The sequence below is a fragment of the Mustelus asterias genome, chromosome 17 (assembly GCF_964213995.1).
Source record: "Mustelus asterias chromosome 17, sMusAst1.hap1.1, whole genome shotgun sequence".
Classification (NCBI taxonomy): Eukaryota; Metazoa; Chordata; class Chondrichthyes; order Carcharhiniformes; family Triakidae; genus Mustelus; species Mustelus asterias.
In genome coordinates this window covers 72,655,097-72,672,944 of record NC_135817.1, presented here as the reverse complement: position 1 = coordinate 72,672,944, position 17,848 = coordinate 72,655,097, and the positions used below count along the sequence as shown (strand labels likewise).

General features: G+C 40.9%; 1 protein-coding gene across 4 annotated transcripts in view; it reads right to left on the bottom strand.

The window, feature by feature from the left end:
• pou2f1a (POU class 2 homeobox 1a) overlaps positions 1–15,801 on the bottom strand; it is a 197,330-nt gene extending 181,529 nt beyond the window's left edge. Inside the window, exon 1 of one of the 4 annotated variants that reach the window (XM_078232967.1) lies at positions 15,704–15,801. In XM_078232967.1, the coding sequence (XP_078089093.1) occupies positions 15,704–15,737 (34 nt within the window). In that variant the 5' untranslated portion in view covers positions 15,738–15,801. The remainder of the gene's footprint in view (positions 1–15,703) is intronic. The other 3 variants (XM_078232969.1, XM_078232966.1, XM_078232968.1) reach the window with 3 other exon arrangements.
• Positions 15,802–17,848: the final 2,047 nt, after the last annotated feature.

Here is a 17,848-nt window from a genome sequence, read left to right as displayed (position 1 = left end):
CTGACTTCTGGACTACAACTCCCTTTCCCACTCCCCTGACAAATTAGTTTAAACCCCCCTGAAGAGCCGTAACAAATTTCCCTCCGAGGATATTGGTGCCCCTCTGGTTCAGGTGCACCCCGTCCTGTTTGTACAGGTCCCACCTTCCCCAGAACGTGTTCCAATTATCCACGTATCTGAAACCCTCCCTCCTACACCATCCCTGCAACCACATATTTAACTGCACTCTCTCCCTGTTCCTCAACTCGCTATCACGTGGTACCGGCAACGTACCAGAGATGACCACATGTTTCGTCTTGGCTCTCAGCTTCCAGCCCAGCTCCAGAAATTCCTGCTTTAAATCCCCGTCCCTTCTCTTACCTATGTCATTGGTACCAATGTGCACCACGACTTGTGACTGTTTCCCCTCCCCCTTCAGAATCTGGAAAACACGGTCTGAGACATCACGGACCTTGGCATCCGGTAGGCAACATACCATCCGTGAGTCTCTTTTGCTGCCACAGAACCTCCTATCTATCCCTCTAACTAACGAGTCCCCAATAACTATCGCCCTCCCGCTCTCCCCCTTTCCCTCCCGAGCCACAGAGACGGACACAGTGCTGGAGATCCTCTCACTGCGGCTCCCCACTGGTATGTCATCCCCCTCAACCGTATCCAAAGCGGAATACTTGTTGCTAAGGGGAACGACCACCGGGGATCCCTGCACGGACTGCTTCCTCCCAGCCCCTCTCACCGTCACCCATCTGTTTTCAATCCTCGGAGTAACTGTATTCCTAAAGCTTGTGTCTATGGCCATCTCTGCGTCCCTGATGATCCTAAGTTCATCCAACTCCAGCTCCAGTTCCCTAACACGGTTTTGGAGGAGCTGCAGATGGGTGCACTTCCCATGAGTTTTAGGGACCTTTATAAAATTTTTAGGGACCTTTAGGGACCTTTATAAAATTTTCTCTTAATTTCTGGTCTACTGAAGAGGACACCAGTTAGAACAAAACATAATAGGAGCAGGAGCAGGAACAGGCCAAATGCCCCCCCCCCCCCCCCCCCCCCTCCCCCCGCCGCCGCCGCCACCACCACCACCACCCTCCAAGCCTGCTATGCCAGTCAATAATAGAATAAGAGATTTAACAACATCAGGTTAAAGTCCAACAGGTTTATTTGGTTGCAAAAGCCACAAGCTTTCGGAGCCTTAAGCCCCTTCTTCAGGTGAGTGGGAATTCTGTTCACAAACAGGGTATATAAAAGACACAAACAACAATATCCCAGTCAATAATATCCCAGCTGATCTTTGACCTCAACATTTTCCAACCAGAAACCCTTGTTTCCTCTAGATTCAGGGAATCTCTCTCTCAGACTTGAATATGCTCAATGAATCCTTAGCCCTCTGTGGTAGAGTTCCAAAGATTCACAATACGATGTAAAGAAATTACTCCTCGTTTCAACGCGGAATATCCAAAACCTTATCCTGAGGATAGGTCCCCAAGTTCTCGACTCCCCAGCCAGAAAAATGTCATCTACTCTCCATCCATAACTAAAATCTTCCATTCCTGGTAATAGATTTACCTTAATAAATATATTCTTACCTCTCTCCCTGGCAACTTTCCTATACAAGGTGCCTAAAACTCAACACAATATTTACTTGGAGCCTAACCAAATACAGGTTGGCCATTAACATTTTACTTCCATACTTTCCCTTTTTATAAGACCAAATTTTCAATTTAAAAAAAAACGCTTTATGAACTTGAGCTCCATTAATAATTTATACATCTGAAAAGTAAATCTCTTCTATTCTTTTGTTTTAAAAGTTATCTTCCTCCCAAGTACACAGCCTCTTTTTTCCTGCATTTAATGTCTTTGAGTGCCTCAACGTTGATATTTCTGTGGCATTATTTGTTGCCATCGCTGCTTTGGGGCTATATTAATGTTGATCACAGAGCGGGTTAGAGTCCAGCAATCATCAGCTCCTGTCATGGCGCAGTAATAAGCACGTGCTTGCGATCCCTCACTTGGACAATGATGTAATTAGCTAGCACTGCCGTCCTCATGACTCCCAATGACCCAGAGACACAAGTGTCCATGGCGCCTGGTATGACCTAAAGGCCTCCATAATCAGCATCTGCGAAGAGATGCTTGGTCATTCGCTCAGGAAACACCAAGACTGGTTTGATGAGAACGCAGTAAGAAGTTTAACGACACCAGGTTAAAGTCCAACAGGTTTATTTGGTAGCAAAAGCCACAAGCTTTCGGAGCCTTAAGCTCCTTCTTCAGGTGAGTGGGAATTCTGTTCACAACTTGTAGCTTTTGCTACCAAATAAACCTGTTGGACTTTGACCTGGTGTTGTTAAACGTCTTACTGTGTTTACCCCAGTCCAACGCCGGCATCTCCACACCACTTGATGAGAACGACCAGGAGATCTAGGAGCTGATAAGCCACAAGCACAAGGCTTTTCTGAACCTGAAACAGCAATCCAACCCCAGAGCAAGAAAGCAGTTCTATAGACAGCTGAAGTCCAGCAAAAACCCCTGACATAAAGAACAGATGGTGGGTGGAGAAAGCGCAGGCGATCCAGCAGTTAGCGACAGCCATGATGCAAGAGGTCTCTTTAGGGAATTAAGGACTATCTATAGCCCAAGCACCCCGGTCCCATCCAAATCCTGCCCAAGAACAGAGAAGTGCTCATCAAGAGGTGCAGTAAGTGCCCACTGGAAGGAGCACTTCGAAGACCTCCTTAATGGAGGCCTTGTCTTTACTGTGAGCATCCTCAACTCTAAGCTGAGAAATAAATGTATCTGTTTAGTTTAAAACACTATTAACCAATTCTGCCTCATTTTAAAATGCCATGGACATTCAAACAACAGTCATTAGAATTCTTGAGCATTCCCTCTGGGGGTGATGTAACTCTATGTTGCCAACCTGTATTGCCTGCAATATGATAATTACACAATACATCTAAAAACAATCTCACCAGTTATCTCATCAAATTTACATTGCCTATTATGTAAACAAATAATTGAACAGTAAAAAAGGCATGATGTTATGACATGCTACATTACAATTAAGTGTAGATATAGTATTCAGCAAAAACATTTAACAGCCAACAAGCAACAGCTAGCCTAGACAACATTTTTCAACCAATAGGTACACTGAATGTCCAACTAATTAATTAAAGTACAGGAATATTACCCCATTATCAGAAATAAACAAAAGAGAGCTGATGTGGTGAACCAGGTCCCACGTACACACCATAATGCTTCCTGTCCCCTTCTCCTTGCCAAAGGGCAAAAAGCCACTTTAAAGCAGTAAATGTCACCTTATTTTAATTGTAAATACATCTGAATAGCTATGATTGTTATTAATAAGTAGCTAATTTTCTGGAATTTTAACTAAGAGGAGATGGAAATTTACAATATTGGATAACCTGCAATTTCCACTCCACTTTTTAGGTGGAATTCTCCAATCTGAAACCAAATCCCACAGCGGGGGCAAGATGAGGAATGTTTCCCGCTGTGAAGGGCAACGGGAAACCACACCATACCGTCCAGCCCCGAATCATCAATGATGTTTCCAGGGGGGTTTGTGCCATCTTCTGTGGCAGGGGTGACACGATGGCATGCATCCTGCTGTCATGTCCGGGTACAACATTTAAAAGGTGTCCGGATATTCACAATGCCAGACCATAACCATAGAGAGGTTGGCACGGTCATCTGCCAGCCCTGCTTTGAAGGTCAGTCCTTAGGCTTCATTCTTGATAACATCGAGGCACATAGGAATGTTCAATAACTTCCTGATGGAAGCCAATACCTCATGGGCTTAGGTGGCCAATCAATGAACCAAATTCCAATCCTCTGACTGATGTAACAAGCAACTCCAATCAATCGTTCTCTTTGAGCAGGAGATGCTTTGTCACAATCGTGTCAAACAGAGTGAGTGGGAGAGAGGGGGGGTCATTCCTGAGGGCTCTCACCAAATTTGAGGAAAGGGCATCTAAGTTCATAGGAATGGGGCATGAAAGAGCCATTGGCGATGGGGAGCTTGTCCTTGGGTGTCCACCTAGTAAGATTCATCCATTCTATGCAAACATGAGGGTCGAATGTGCCTCCATGTTGGAGACAGCTGATGTTGTCACTTGCACTCTCCCTTCTCACTTACAGGTGCCTCCAGGAAAAGACTGACACTCAGGGTGGAGGAGGACTCCCTTTCAGGCCCCAGCCAAGATATGAACCAGGAACTTACAGAAGAAAGTTCCACACCTTTAAATGCATCTCAGCACTCACCCACCAGCTCTGGATCTTACACCTTAGTGGGTTTTAGTGCCAGTTCAGGAAGAGTCTCAATCTGGTGGTCACCGCATGGAATTGTTCCCGCAGCAGAAGGAGAAGGCAAGTTCAGCCGAGCTCCTCAGTTCCTGGAGGACTGCTGGAGCAGAGGCATCTGTAAGCTCAGAGTCCAATGACAAGCCTTTGGAATTGGCCTTCCAATTTATGGTGAAGAGTCAGCAATTGCTTGGTAACATCAGACAGAACTGTTTGAAGACTCAACAGAATGGCAGATGAGTCAGAGGAATCTTCCGCATGCTCCCTGAAGTGATCGTGGACACCATGAAGACTTGGTCTAGTAGAATGCCAGCTTCTGGAGTGGAACACAGATTTGCACTTCATCATTGCCATGGGTGAGTTCGTGCAGTGGCAATGTGAGAAGGGAACTTGGAACCTTGATGTTCCTCCAAATGCTCCTTCCCTTCAAGGAGCCAGGCCTCTGGGCACCCAAAGGAAGGAGCAGCAGCAGCAGCAGCTGGACACCCCTGAGTCATCCACTCAGGACCCTGAGGTTGTCCGCTGCTGCTGAATCACCCAGGCATCTGACCTCTTCAATATCATCCTCTGTTACCTGTGATGTTAGTGTACCTTTAAGAATGTTTTTTTTAAAAATCATGATTTCTGCAGCTCTCACAGCTTCAGTGATGTTATTGTTGCTGGTTTGACTACGATGAGTCATTTTATTACTACTTAAGTGGTTTAAATGTCTTTACTCTTGAATTAGTTTTACGATCCTGCATTGTTAGGACAGCCATGTGTTTTTGGACAGGGTTTTTCCTCCAGTGAGTTTAAGGTTTCATTTTCAGCAGCAGTTGGGTTTTAACAGGGATAGCAAGCTGAAGGGAAGTCTCTCTCTCTCCCTATTTTATTTAGAAATTCTGCTGGTGATCTTAGAGCAAGGTTTTGCCTTCCTGAAGGAAAGAATCTGCTGTTAGTAGTTTGCCTAAAATCCCTGATGTTGTGGGAAGCTGTTCTGACTTGAACCTGTTCTGAGTGAATCAAGACAGAGTTTTCAATTCTCCAACCAACTGACTCAATTTCCAGTATCACGTGAGCATTAGTCTGTGCTGTGTTGAACCTGTTTAAAGGGTCTTTTGTCTATGGGATTGGTTTGATTGGAACATTGTAGATATCTTTGTTAAGGGTTATATATTATCATGATTGTTTGTAAATTGATCAAAGTTCTTGTCAATTTTCTTACTATACATGTTAACTATATTCTTAAATAAACTTTGTTTGATTAAAGCTCCCTAGTGGGTCTTTCGAATCACACCTGAAGTGGAACATATCATGCTTATCCTAGCCAAATTCAGAGTGCAAAACTTATGTCGGCGGGCTTCATTAAACATTTGAGTTTCTAATCTGAACCATAACACACCGCAGAGGGAGCAGTTGACTCACCAGTGGAAAGTCAAAGTAGGGCCCTCCAAATCCATTTCACCGTTATGCCAACAGGACCAGTCGAGAATATGGATTCTCCCTTCCCACTTTCACCTGGACATTCCACCCCCACTTACTCCTTCCTCACCACTTGCATCCTTCACAGATGCTGCCAGACCTGCCAAATTTTTCCAGCATTATGTTTTTAATTTCAAATTGTCAGTATTTTGTTTTTATGTACCCATCTAATTGCTCATTCCCAATCTATTAAACTTCTTTTAAATGTTATACAAATAAAATCATAAACTGCTCATCTAATCACAACCAACAGAAGCGCAAATCCTGAAATGACCTCCTGCTGCTCCAGATAGTCCAATGGATGTGCTGTTTAGAGCAACATTTAAAAACCTGCGATAGATAACCCGGTATAGACCTTCTCAAATATTTGCTCAGAAACAATAGTGCAAGTTAGCACATGCGATTTATAGCAATGTATTGAAAAAGTAAGTACATTTGATGGTACCAGTTGGTTGATCTTCTATTGTGCTGCCTGTGTACAGAAAAATATATCTTTTGGTTAGTAACACTGCGTCATAAAACTGTAATCCTGCAAGGCTCATGGCAGGAATAGGCCATTTGGCCCCTTGAACTGCTTCACCAATCAATATGGTGGCTGATCTGATTGTGACATCAACTCCACAGTCTGCCTACCCCCAATAACCTTTCACTCCCTTAGTCAAGACTATCTACCTCTGCCTTAAAAATATTCATTGACCCTACCTCCACCACTCTCTGTGGAAGAGTTCAAAAGATTCACAATCCTCTGAGAAAATTTCTTCTCTTCTCTCTTATATATCCCACAAGGGAAACATCCTTTCAGCATCCACCTTGTTAAGTCCTCTCAGGAGCTTAATTTCAATAAGATCGCCTCTCAATCTTCTAAATTCCAATAGATACAGATCCAGCCTGTCCAACCATTCACCCCACTATCACCACCCGTACTTCCCCGCTCCCTCACTCTCACACACCACCCCACCATCCCAGATATCAACTTAGTGAAACGTATTTTGGCTACTATTTCAGTGCAGTATTAACGATGCCTGGTTGACAGTGTCAACTGATGATTAAACCATGGCATGGTCTCCTTGTTGGAAATTAGTAGCATATATGCAAGCAATGGTGAGTTCTCACAAGTCTTAGTTTTCCAATCTGCACTATTTTAACCTTATCTAGGCCTCACTGCACTGACAAATTTTCATTCCTCAACTAACAGTACCCAAAATAGATTGCTTTGGCATTATCTCACTGTCATTTCGGAGATCATTTGGTGAATAAGTAACAAATAACTTCATTGCACTTTACCATATGAAGTACAGAGATATTTCTGAGAAATACAAAACCCCAAGCTTCAAGTCTCACTCTCATAGCTAAATAGCCAGTGTGTTGTACATTAGGATGCAAGACAAAATGAAGTCATCAGGAGAAACAGGCTTAAAGACCAAGAGACCAGGGAGCAGAGAGCATTTTCAATCCCTATTTTAAAGTCATACATTCTGTCTTTGTTTTTATATTTTCATTACAAAACCCTATATCTAAATTCAATGCAATCGGAATGTATCATTTGCCAGAGTTATACCAAGGCTTACAAGTAAAGTTTATTTATTTGTGTCACAAAAGTAAAAAAGTTTATTTATTAGTCACAAGTAAAGCTTACATTAACACTGCAATGAAGTTACTGTGAAATTCCCCTCGTCGCCATACTCCAATACCTGTTCGGGTCAATGCACCTAACCAGCACGTCTTTCAGACTGTGGGAGGAAACCCATGCAGACACGAGGAGAACGTACAAACTCCACATAGAGTGACCCAAGCCGGGAATCAAACCCGGGTCCCTGGAGCTATGAGGCAGCAGTGCTAACCACTGTACCACCATGTTAAATTATGACAACATGTTGCAAAAATTTGGCTTACGTTCTCTCAAGTATACAAGATTGAAAAATAATCTGATCAAGGTGTTCAAAATGTTAAAGGATTTGATAGAATAGATACCGAAAAACTATTTCCCTCTGGTGGGTGGGAGGGGGGAAAGAGAGAGAGAGAGAGAGAGGAGGGGGAGGAGGAGGACCAAGGAGACTTAGGACATAATCTTGAAAACAGAGTTCGGCTATTCAGGAGCAAAATCAGGAAGCACATTTTTCACAAAGTAGAAGAAATCTGGAACTCTGCCCTCAAAAGGCTATGCATGCAAGAACAATTGGTGCTTTCAGGACTGAGATAGTTTTTTTGTTGGACAAGGATATCAAAGGATATAGAGCAAAGGCATTTTAACGAGTTGAACGCCAAATCAATCACATTCTACATACAAGTTGAAGATTGAATGGCATCATCCTGTTCCTAATGCTCCTGACTGCCTATGTCAACTTGTCACACTGTAATCATATCAATCTGCTAGTGGAACTGCCACAAGTCCAAAGTACATTGGGGATATAATCAGACAAAAAAATGAAAGCAAAGCCAAAATAATTCAGCAAAACAAGTAGGCATGGGCACTTTTGATAATGACAATTTGCATTTATATAGAGGCTTCATCATAGCAAAATGGCCCAAGCAAATGCACTGATGTGTAAGGATAATCATACCAATGGAGGCATTAGGCAAATGACCGAAAACTTGGTTTAAGAACTTCATAAAGGGGTTGAGCAAGGTGGAGAGGCACAAGAGTTTAGGGAGGAATTTCCAGTGAGGGATCAAGGTAGCTGAGGACACAAATGTTGGAAATAACAACAATTCCTTTGATATATTTTACAGCTTTACGTTGCACAGTAATTTCTACAATAAAAAAGCGAGGAAAAAAATTCAGAAAGGGGTTTGAGTATTTTTTGGGAACCCAGTGAGCACATTGATTTTAAAAAATCTATGAATACGGAATTTGCATTTTAAAAGTTCTGATGTGGAGATGCCGGCTTTGGGCCGCAGTGGGCACAATAAGAAGTCTCACAATACCAGGTTAAAGTCCAACAGGTTTTTTTGGAATCACGAGCTTTCGCAATGCTGCTCCTTCATCAGGTGAGTCATCACTCCAAATAAACCTGTTGGACTTTAACCTGGTGTTGTGAGACTTCTTCGCCTTTTGTCTAAGATGCAAATGAGATCAAGCTTTGGAGGAGAAAGGCTTGCGCCTCCTCCAATCAGCTTGGCTCATGTAGATCAGGCTTAAGACAGGGGTTGCAGACCCTGTCTTGTCAGCTTGGATCGGAAATGTCTCAACTTGTTGAGACTCTGAATTGGACTTGATTTGATTGAATTGGAAAAGTATAAAAAGGTTCCTGTAAGGCAGTAGAAAGGTCCCCAGGCACTTTTACAGGAGCTTTTTAAAAAAAAATCAACATCATGCCATATAAGGTAATGTTCAAGTAAGTGACCAAATGCTTAGTTAAAAAGGTAGGTTTTAACGCCTAACTTAAAGCAGAGAGAGATTCAGACAGGCAGAGAGGTTTAAAGGAGAGAGCTTCAGGCAGCTGAAGGTATGGCCATCAATGGTGGAGAGATTACAATCAGGGATCTATAGTGATCAAAGTAAGAGTGCAAAGACCTAGGAGGATTTCCAGGTAGGAGAGATTACAGAAATAAAGAGAGGCAAGACTTGAGGGATTCATAAACAAGAATTTTTAAATTGAGATGCAATTTAACCGGGAGGCAATGCACATCAGCAAGCACAGACCATGGATAAAAAGGGCTTGGTGTGAGTCAAAAAGTATTGGATGAGCTCAAATTTTATGTAGTGCAAGATGGGAGATAGACTGAGAGTGTGCTGGAACATCCAGTTCTCGAGCTAACAAAGTCATGGATCTGGGCTGACGCAAAGTTGATGATATGGAGGGAAAAGTAGGTGGTCTTGGTGATGGAGCCGGTGTGTGATCAAAGGGGCATGCCTTATGAGGATAGGTTGAGGGAGCTTGGTCTCTTCTCCCTGGAGAGACGAAGGATGAGAGGTGACCTGATAGAGGTTTACAAGATGTTGAGGGGTCTGGATAGGGTGGACTCTCAGAGGCTATTTCCAAGGGCTGAAATGGTTGCTACGAGGGGACACAGGTTTAAGGTGCTGGGGGGTAGGTACAGGGGGGATGTCAGGGGTAAGTTTTTCACTCAGAGGGTGGTGGGTGAGTGGAATCGGCTGACGTCGGTGGTGGTGGAGGCAAACTCGTTGGGGTCTTTTAAGAGACTTCTGGATGAGTACATGGGATTTAATGGGATTGAGGGCTATAGATAGGCCTAGAGGTGGGGATGTGATCGGCGCAACTTGTGGGCCGAAGGGCCTGTTTGTGCTGTGGCTTTCTATGTTCTATGTTCTAAAAGCTCAACATCAAGGTTGCAAATGTTCTGGGGACAATGTTTTAAATGGGAAGAAGTTTAGTACATAATGTGACAAAATATGATAACTGGAAGCAAAGACGCCTAGTTGTTTATACAAAGCCACAGTACTCAGACTAACAACAAATGAGGGGGGTAAGAGCATTAATAGAAAATAAACAGTTCAATGTAAAAAGATGTCTTAAGTTGTATCTGAATACTATACTTTAGCCATCATATATATTCAAGAATGGAAATTTGACAAAAATGATAAATGAAAAACTGCCCAGCTAAAATTAAGTGCATTGCAATCATGCTGTTTTAGTAAATTATATCCAAGTTCTTCAAAATCATAAATTGAGCATCCAGAAGTGAGCTTCTTTTCAATGGGAATAATAATACAAGATTTTAGCAAAGCCTGAAAATTGGAAAACATAATGAAGCATTGCTACAAAGGAGCCTCTCAATTCGAAAACAATTCAATGAAGAGGGAAAAACGGATTATTTCTCACTATTAGAAAGATGGGACAAGCATGACTTTAAAAGCATGACGTTCTCCCTGATCATTGCACTGAAAATTGCATCCAGAAATGTGCATGCCAGTAACAAAAATCACACAATGGCATCACCACAGCTGTGTATTCACACTTCAGTGCTTAATTTTCAGCAGAGAACCTGGGATAGGTGAGGTCAACAGCAGAACAGATTTAAGATCACACTAGGATACACCAATCATTTTTATCATCTGAATATATTTTTACCTAGTTTTGTTTACATTGTAAACAGGCTTTTGTTTCAATGCATTTAATCACATTAATAGTTTACTGCATAGGAGTATAATGCTAAAAATGTGAAATGGATGGCAATAGAATTTTAAAGATATATTAATAAAAATATAACTATCATTCAAAAATCTGGAAAAGAAAAACACTAAATGGAATTGATGCAAGCGTAACACCTGGTGAGGCTGCTGAAGCAGAGCTTTTCAAAGTCAGTGTTTATGGTTGGTAGCTGTCTCTCATCTGTCACAGAAATTCTTCACAGGAGTAAAGCTTTACTCACTATCACCTTGGACCTTGGGAAAATATGCTTTCAGTCATGAAGAGGCACTGAGAGAAATCCAAGAAAAAGTGAAGTAACCCAGATTTTGAGGATTCTTTTTGCAGGATTAAGCTTCCCATCCCAATTTTCTTCCCGTTTTAGATGTTGAAAACAGAAGCTTAAAAATATTCAAGTACCGGGAATTTTAATTAACAATAAAACATTATGTTTTTTTAAAATTTTTTTTATAAAACATTATGTTAAGCATCCTTAATTACCGGTTACACAGTTTAAGTACTTAAAAAAGGCATATAAATATTTTGTATTTTTCTTGTGGCGAACTGAAAAGGTCAGAGAAAACATTCAGAATTGGAAAGGAAGTTTGTAACTCCATATTTACGTGAGAAAGAGCAATTAAAAATTAATTGGGAAAAAGTTTAATGTGGAAATTCTTAAGTTATCTCCATTTCTTTCTTTAGTCAAGTGAACATCCTCAAAATTATGAATTAGATTGCCTCCTCCATCTGCTAGCAAATTCAATTAAAAGAATTGTAATAAAATTCAGGTTTTCTTCCAGCTTGTAGGGTTTGGAGAACAGGTAGCCTCCACATGTTGGGATGGAAAATCAAAATCTAAGGTAGTGCAAATGAGAACTATGATGATATGTAAATGTTTCAAACTAAGCTTTTTATGATCCAAGTCAAACAGCACAAAGTTCCACCACAATCAAATTAGTGCAAAATGTTGATGTATAATATTTGTCCTAACATTGAAAAACAAGTTTCTACTGCAACTGTCAAAGATATAGCCCAACATAAAATGTTCTTAGCAACATTCCTGATTAGATTGCTATCTCCAAATATCAGTGTCACGAGTCACTATAGCAGAAACTATTCATAGAATCCCTACAGTGAAGGAGGAGGCCATTTGGCCTATCGAGTCTGCACCAACAACAATCCTACCCAGGCCCTATCCCTGTACCCCACTTATTTACCCTGCCAATCCTCCTGACACTAAGGGGCAATTTATCATGGCCAATCAACTTAACCTGCACATCTTTGGACTGTGGGAGGAAACTGGAGCAACAGGAGGAAACCCATGCAGACACGGGGAGAATGTGCAAACTCCAGTCACCCAAGGCCGGAATCAAACCCAGGTCCCTGGTGCTGTGAGGCAGCGATGCTAACTACTGTGCCACCCTATTAATCAAGTTAATATTTCAGAAATAATATACATTACACAGCACAAGCTTTGACAATACCAAATGTGGAAACCAAATATTATTTAATTTGAATAACTGTTTTAAAATACACCTCAGCTGGAAAGGTTATGTTTCCTTTGCTCTCAATACTGATACTATTTGTTGCCATAAATAGCTCACTTATGAGAAGAACAATTCTGATGAGTCAAGTTTATAGAAAAAAAGGACACAAATGAAAGGTGAAGGACCTAACTGGACCGAATGCTTTGGATCAAGTAATACTGAAACCAGAAGCAAATAAATTTGAAAACATAACCGAAGTGACACGCACTGATAGTTCTAATTTATTTTTGAGACTAACATGTTGGTGAGATTAACATGTTGAGAAGAATACATTTTTTTAATATGGTATTTTTCATGTATATAGGCTGCTTTTACTTCACATCCTTTTCCTTGCCTTCAAAACCATCTTTAAAATTGTAGAAAAGGAGGTTTAAGTGTTAACGAGAGATACCCAAGGAGTAGAAACTGCAGAGAATGAAATCAAGTCCCAAATTCAAGTCATGCAGTTGTGTGCCAAAAGTAAAATTTAAACTTGATAAATTGTGTTGAACAAGCTTTCTTGTCTCCATGTAACTTTCTATCTATTATGATAATCAAGATAATAGGTCCACTACAATAAGACCACCACTTCATTACTTCCACCTCATGCCTAGACAAGAAAACCTACATTACCCTTCACCTCTCCCTCCAGCAATTTTTGTTTTCTATATTTTATCAATACTCTATGCTCTTCCGAATTTTCTTCTTTTCCTCCTAAACTCAAAATTCTACACATTCATCCCCCTTCATCCAAATGAAAGCTTATTACTGGCGGTGTGTTACAATTCACTCAGGGACTCTATGTGGCAACATGCACTTTTGCACATGTTGTAGTCTGGAATTATGGATAGTTAATGTTCCATCAGCAGGAATCTCTCCCATTCTTATCACCTGCCACTGGAAGGCTTTGCAGGTTAATATTCAACCTGTTTGGTCATTTTATGAAAGCACCTTCCCTGACCATCAAGTCCTGGGGCGGGATTCAAACACAGAACTTTTGGTTCAAAGGTAACAAAGTTACTCCTATGCTACAACACATCCATATAAAGCTCACTAAACCATCCATTATTTGATTCACAAAATGGTAAAACCTGAACATTCCTCCATCATTATATAGGCAGCAAGAGCCAAACTCAGCAATACCTAGAATGGTTATGGTACTGGGTGAACCATCCAATGGTTCAAATATTATGAAACTGAATTGAATAAATATGGTAAAGTTATGAAATATACCAAATCGTAAAATCCCAAATACACATCTTTTGAGAAAAAAATCCTATCACTGCTACCAGTTTTGGCCTACATGTGAATATAGTCCATACTGCATGACTGACTCTCAAAACCTTTAAAATGACCCAGCAAGCTACTCAACGAACAAAATGATAACTCACCACCGGCTCAGGATAATGTTGTGAATGAAAACATGCAATAATTACAGCCTGCCAGCGTAATCTACAAACCAATTACATTTTTTTAACTCCATTCTTCTACTAGTCTTTTCAATTTTGGTATTGTCTTATACTATTCATTTTTGGCCTTCCATCAAAAATAGCAACAGCCACATGTTAATATAATGGATTTGCTTTTAAGTACAGGAACCGATGTACAAAATTGTTCACCCTACTTGAATCACGTGTTCTCCCAACAGATTCTGAAACAACTCAACAGTGGTCATGGAAAAGCAGTGGCCCAGCAATGCCCTCAAAAGGATAACATTGAGATTTTTAAAAAAGTTGATTTCCTGCAACTATTTTCTTTCAAAATGATGTCAACAACTTTAACAATATAGCTACAAAAAGAAAAGTTGGATGCGCTTTAAGTTTTACAAATGTGGGTACTAAGTTAATTTGAGTTGAGTTTATAGAAAAATGCATCAGTTTGGGGGATAATTTACAAAACACATTCAGCAGCATGAGATTTTACTTTGGTAAACCATTTTTATATACTTTTGATAACCAAGTCACAGACCAACACACATCAGATTTCTTTTTTTAATCAGTTAATTTGTAATATAACCTGTGGAGTTAAAAGTGGTTTATATAAATTTGGTGGTTGGTATAAACACCACTGATTAATGCTACAAATATTTGTTTTTCAAATTTTTAAATCTCAAAACACACTGCTTAAAACATTTTGTCAAAGTATTTTTGTGACGGTGTTTCAAAGCAAAAAAGTATATTGTACGCATACATGGTTATTTTTCCTTACAATCAGAAGTGAAGTGCACAATAAACAACATTAACACCAGTGAAGGGATTTCAAGCAAGTACTTTTACTAAATAAACAAAGCGTTACAACCACCTAGCGTACTCGGTAGGAACATGTATTTGTTTACCAATTTAAATATCGAGGATAAAATCAACATAGGAAATTGAAAATACACGTTTGCAAATCGTTTGGCAATCTGTTTCAGTAAATGCGGATGTTACGCTATGTAATCCGAATGCCAAGAGCGATTTTTTTAAAAAAAAATAAAGTGAAACAAATCAGTCAAGGCCTAGATTGCTCATTAAAACCTCGGGGCAGATTTTAATAAGCATTCCTGCCTGCATTCTCCGTCATCTGAGCTCAGCAGAGCTCAGGACCGGGGGGAGGAAAGTAATGATGATGATTCGACTCAATAATAAAAAAAAAAATTACACACCGAACGCGCACGTCAAGTTATTAAACCTATTCACCTAAACATGAGGGGCGTTCCTAGGATTTAAAAACAAACCCTCTTCAGCCTATATTACACATTCAGATTTTGATCCCGCTCAAACAAGATACGGATTTTTAATATGTTCCCTTTCTTCAGCCGTTCCGCCGCTCCGCATTTTTGCCCGCCTCGACAAAACCCTTCCCAAAGATTTGCTGCTATTTTATCCCCTCGAAATGCAACGGGGAGGTTAATATTTGATCCCGAATTAGCATAGAGCGCTTTTGCATCAATAAAAAGACAGTAGAAAATGTAAAACGCCACGGCTTACTTTGCATAATTTTTTTTAAAAAGTCAAAATTGTCCTCCCCCTTCTCTCTCTCGCTTTCCCTTTATTTGTTTCCCCTTCCTTCCTTCTCTCCCCCCCCCCCTCCCTTCCCTTTTTATTTGGAGGAGAAAAATATAATCTCTCTATATATTTTATATATGCTTTTTTATATATAAAAAAATTTCCTCGGCGGAATGCGCTCCGTGGAAACGGCCGAGCCGGCTGTGTTTGCGCCAGAAAGAAAGGTATGAAAGTTTTCTCTTTTGCTGGCCCGGCAATCAAATACAGTAATAAGGCAAAATAAATTATGCTAAATGGAAATATGAATATGTAAAATTAGAGCCATTACCTGGCTTTTCATCTTTGGACGCTCCATCCGCCATTTTGAATATCAATTCACTTTACCCGGAGTCCCCCGCGTGCGGGCAGAGAGGAGGAGGAGGAGGGAGAGGGGGGGGCGCGCAGGGGGAGGAGAGAGTCGGTAAATATCATCAACAAACCACACCCCCCCCCCCCCCACCCCCACCTACTGACTAACAACCCCCCTCCCTCTCACCCCCACCCCCGCGCTTTTTCAAACACCGCAGCTCCAACCGCATTGAAAACTCTTTAATTATTTCCTCTCATTTTTTTTTAAAGGCGCGCCTTTGTCGTCGTCGTCGTCGCTTCGGGCAGAAACCAACGGAAATTATCGACCGGGATTTTTTTGCCCTTTTTTAAAAGAAACGGTACGCGGCCCAATTATAAATGGGCGGGGTTTGATGTGTTTTGTGTATATATATATGTGTGTGTGAGTGTTTGTGTATCTCCATTTTCTGCCCTCCCTCCCCCCCCCCTTCAGGGTGAAAAGTTGTCCGTTTTTCTCTTTGGCCTCTCTCTCTCTTTGCCGGAGATTGCCGAATGGATTCCTCCCCCCCCCATCCCCATCCCCATCCCCATCCCCTTCCCCTCCCCACCGGCTGGGGAATTGTGGCCCATGGATGCTTATTAACTACATTCATTCACCCCCTGCTTATTGTATTCCGCTGTTCATTAAAATGGTCGGTAATGGCTCTCGGCCTTGGCGCCTGTCTGTGTGTGTGTGTGTCTGTGTGTGTGGAGACGGAAATGGACGGAGATTCACGAGCGCGAAGGCGGCTCTTTTGGAGACGGGCAGAAGTGTCTTTGGGGGGGGAGGAGCTGGGGCTTCAGTAGACCTTTGGGGTTCGCACTGTGTGTGTTTTCATCTGAGAACAGGGTTCCTATCTTTTGTCACGGTTAGTAACTGACAAGAAAAAAAGAAATGGCACTTAAATGTTGTAAAAAAAAAACAGGCTCCCAACTGCTTCATATTTTGGATAGGAGAAAATGGCAAAATGTGTATTTAGGACTTGATCGGGGTCGACAATTGTTCTGCCACTCTGCTAACTCAATCTGGCAACATTTTATGGTATGTTGGAGACTGAAATGAATATGTAAATGAACTTTAATGGGATATTAAAATCTTTCACTCAGTTTCTATTTTCTAGTCAATGGGATACGCTGATTAATACATCAAGGTAAATACCTTGACAATGTTTCCATAGCATCGAGTCAACTGTACATCTTGTGCTTTTTTTTCAGACATACCTTGGTCCACACTATCTTAAATTCTTCAAAGCAACTTTCAAATCTTTGGTTCTTTATGCATGGTGTAACCTGGTTGCAAACATTTATATTTTCTATTATTCTTTGCACCAACATTTATATTTTCTATTATTCTTAAAATAATTAAGAGTTAATGAAAATGGACATGCAGGATGCCACATTTCAGTCAACTGCCCAGCAACAAGGTATCAATTCACTGGCCACATGGAGAACTAAGAAATGCATTTGAAAAGATTCCAGCATTTTTGTGATTATTTTGAATTTCTGGAAATCAGAAAACAGCATCAGTGCTGATCAAGATGACTAATTACATTCTTTGGCACTCTGACCTTGGTACACAATTTCTTTTATTTCTTCTCAACCTCAAGTGTCAGAATGTATTAGTGGTAGCACTATCATCTTTGAGAAAGATGGTGGTGTGTTTTAAATCCCAATTCAGAGATTTTCACACACAACCGAGGTTGGCGCTTAAGTGCGGTACTGTGGGATTGCTGCACTGGCTGAGCTGCACTCTTTCAGATGAGATGCTAAAGAAATAATTACTTGCATTTATATAAAGCCTTTCATATTGACTAGACGTTCCAAAGCACTTTACAACCAGCGAAGTACTTTTTTGAAGTGCAGTCAATGTTTTGTCAGTATTTATTATTCAATGCAAGCTCTCACAAATAGCATTGTGATAATGATCAAACAATCTGTTTGTGATGTTGATTAATGGATAAATATTGACCAGGTGGGGCTAACTCACTGCTCTTCTTTGAAAAATAGTGCTGTGGGATCTTTTGCACCTGCTTGAGGACAGTCAGGGCCTTAGTTTAATATCTTATCACAAAGGCAATGGCTGGAAGGTTACAGCCATTCGCGCCGA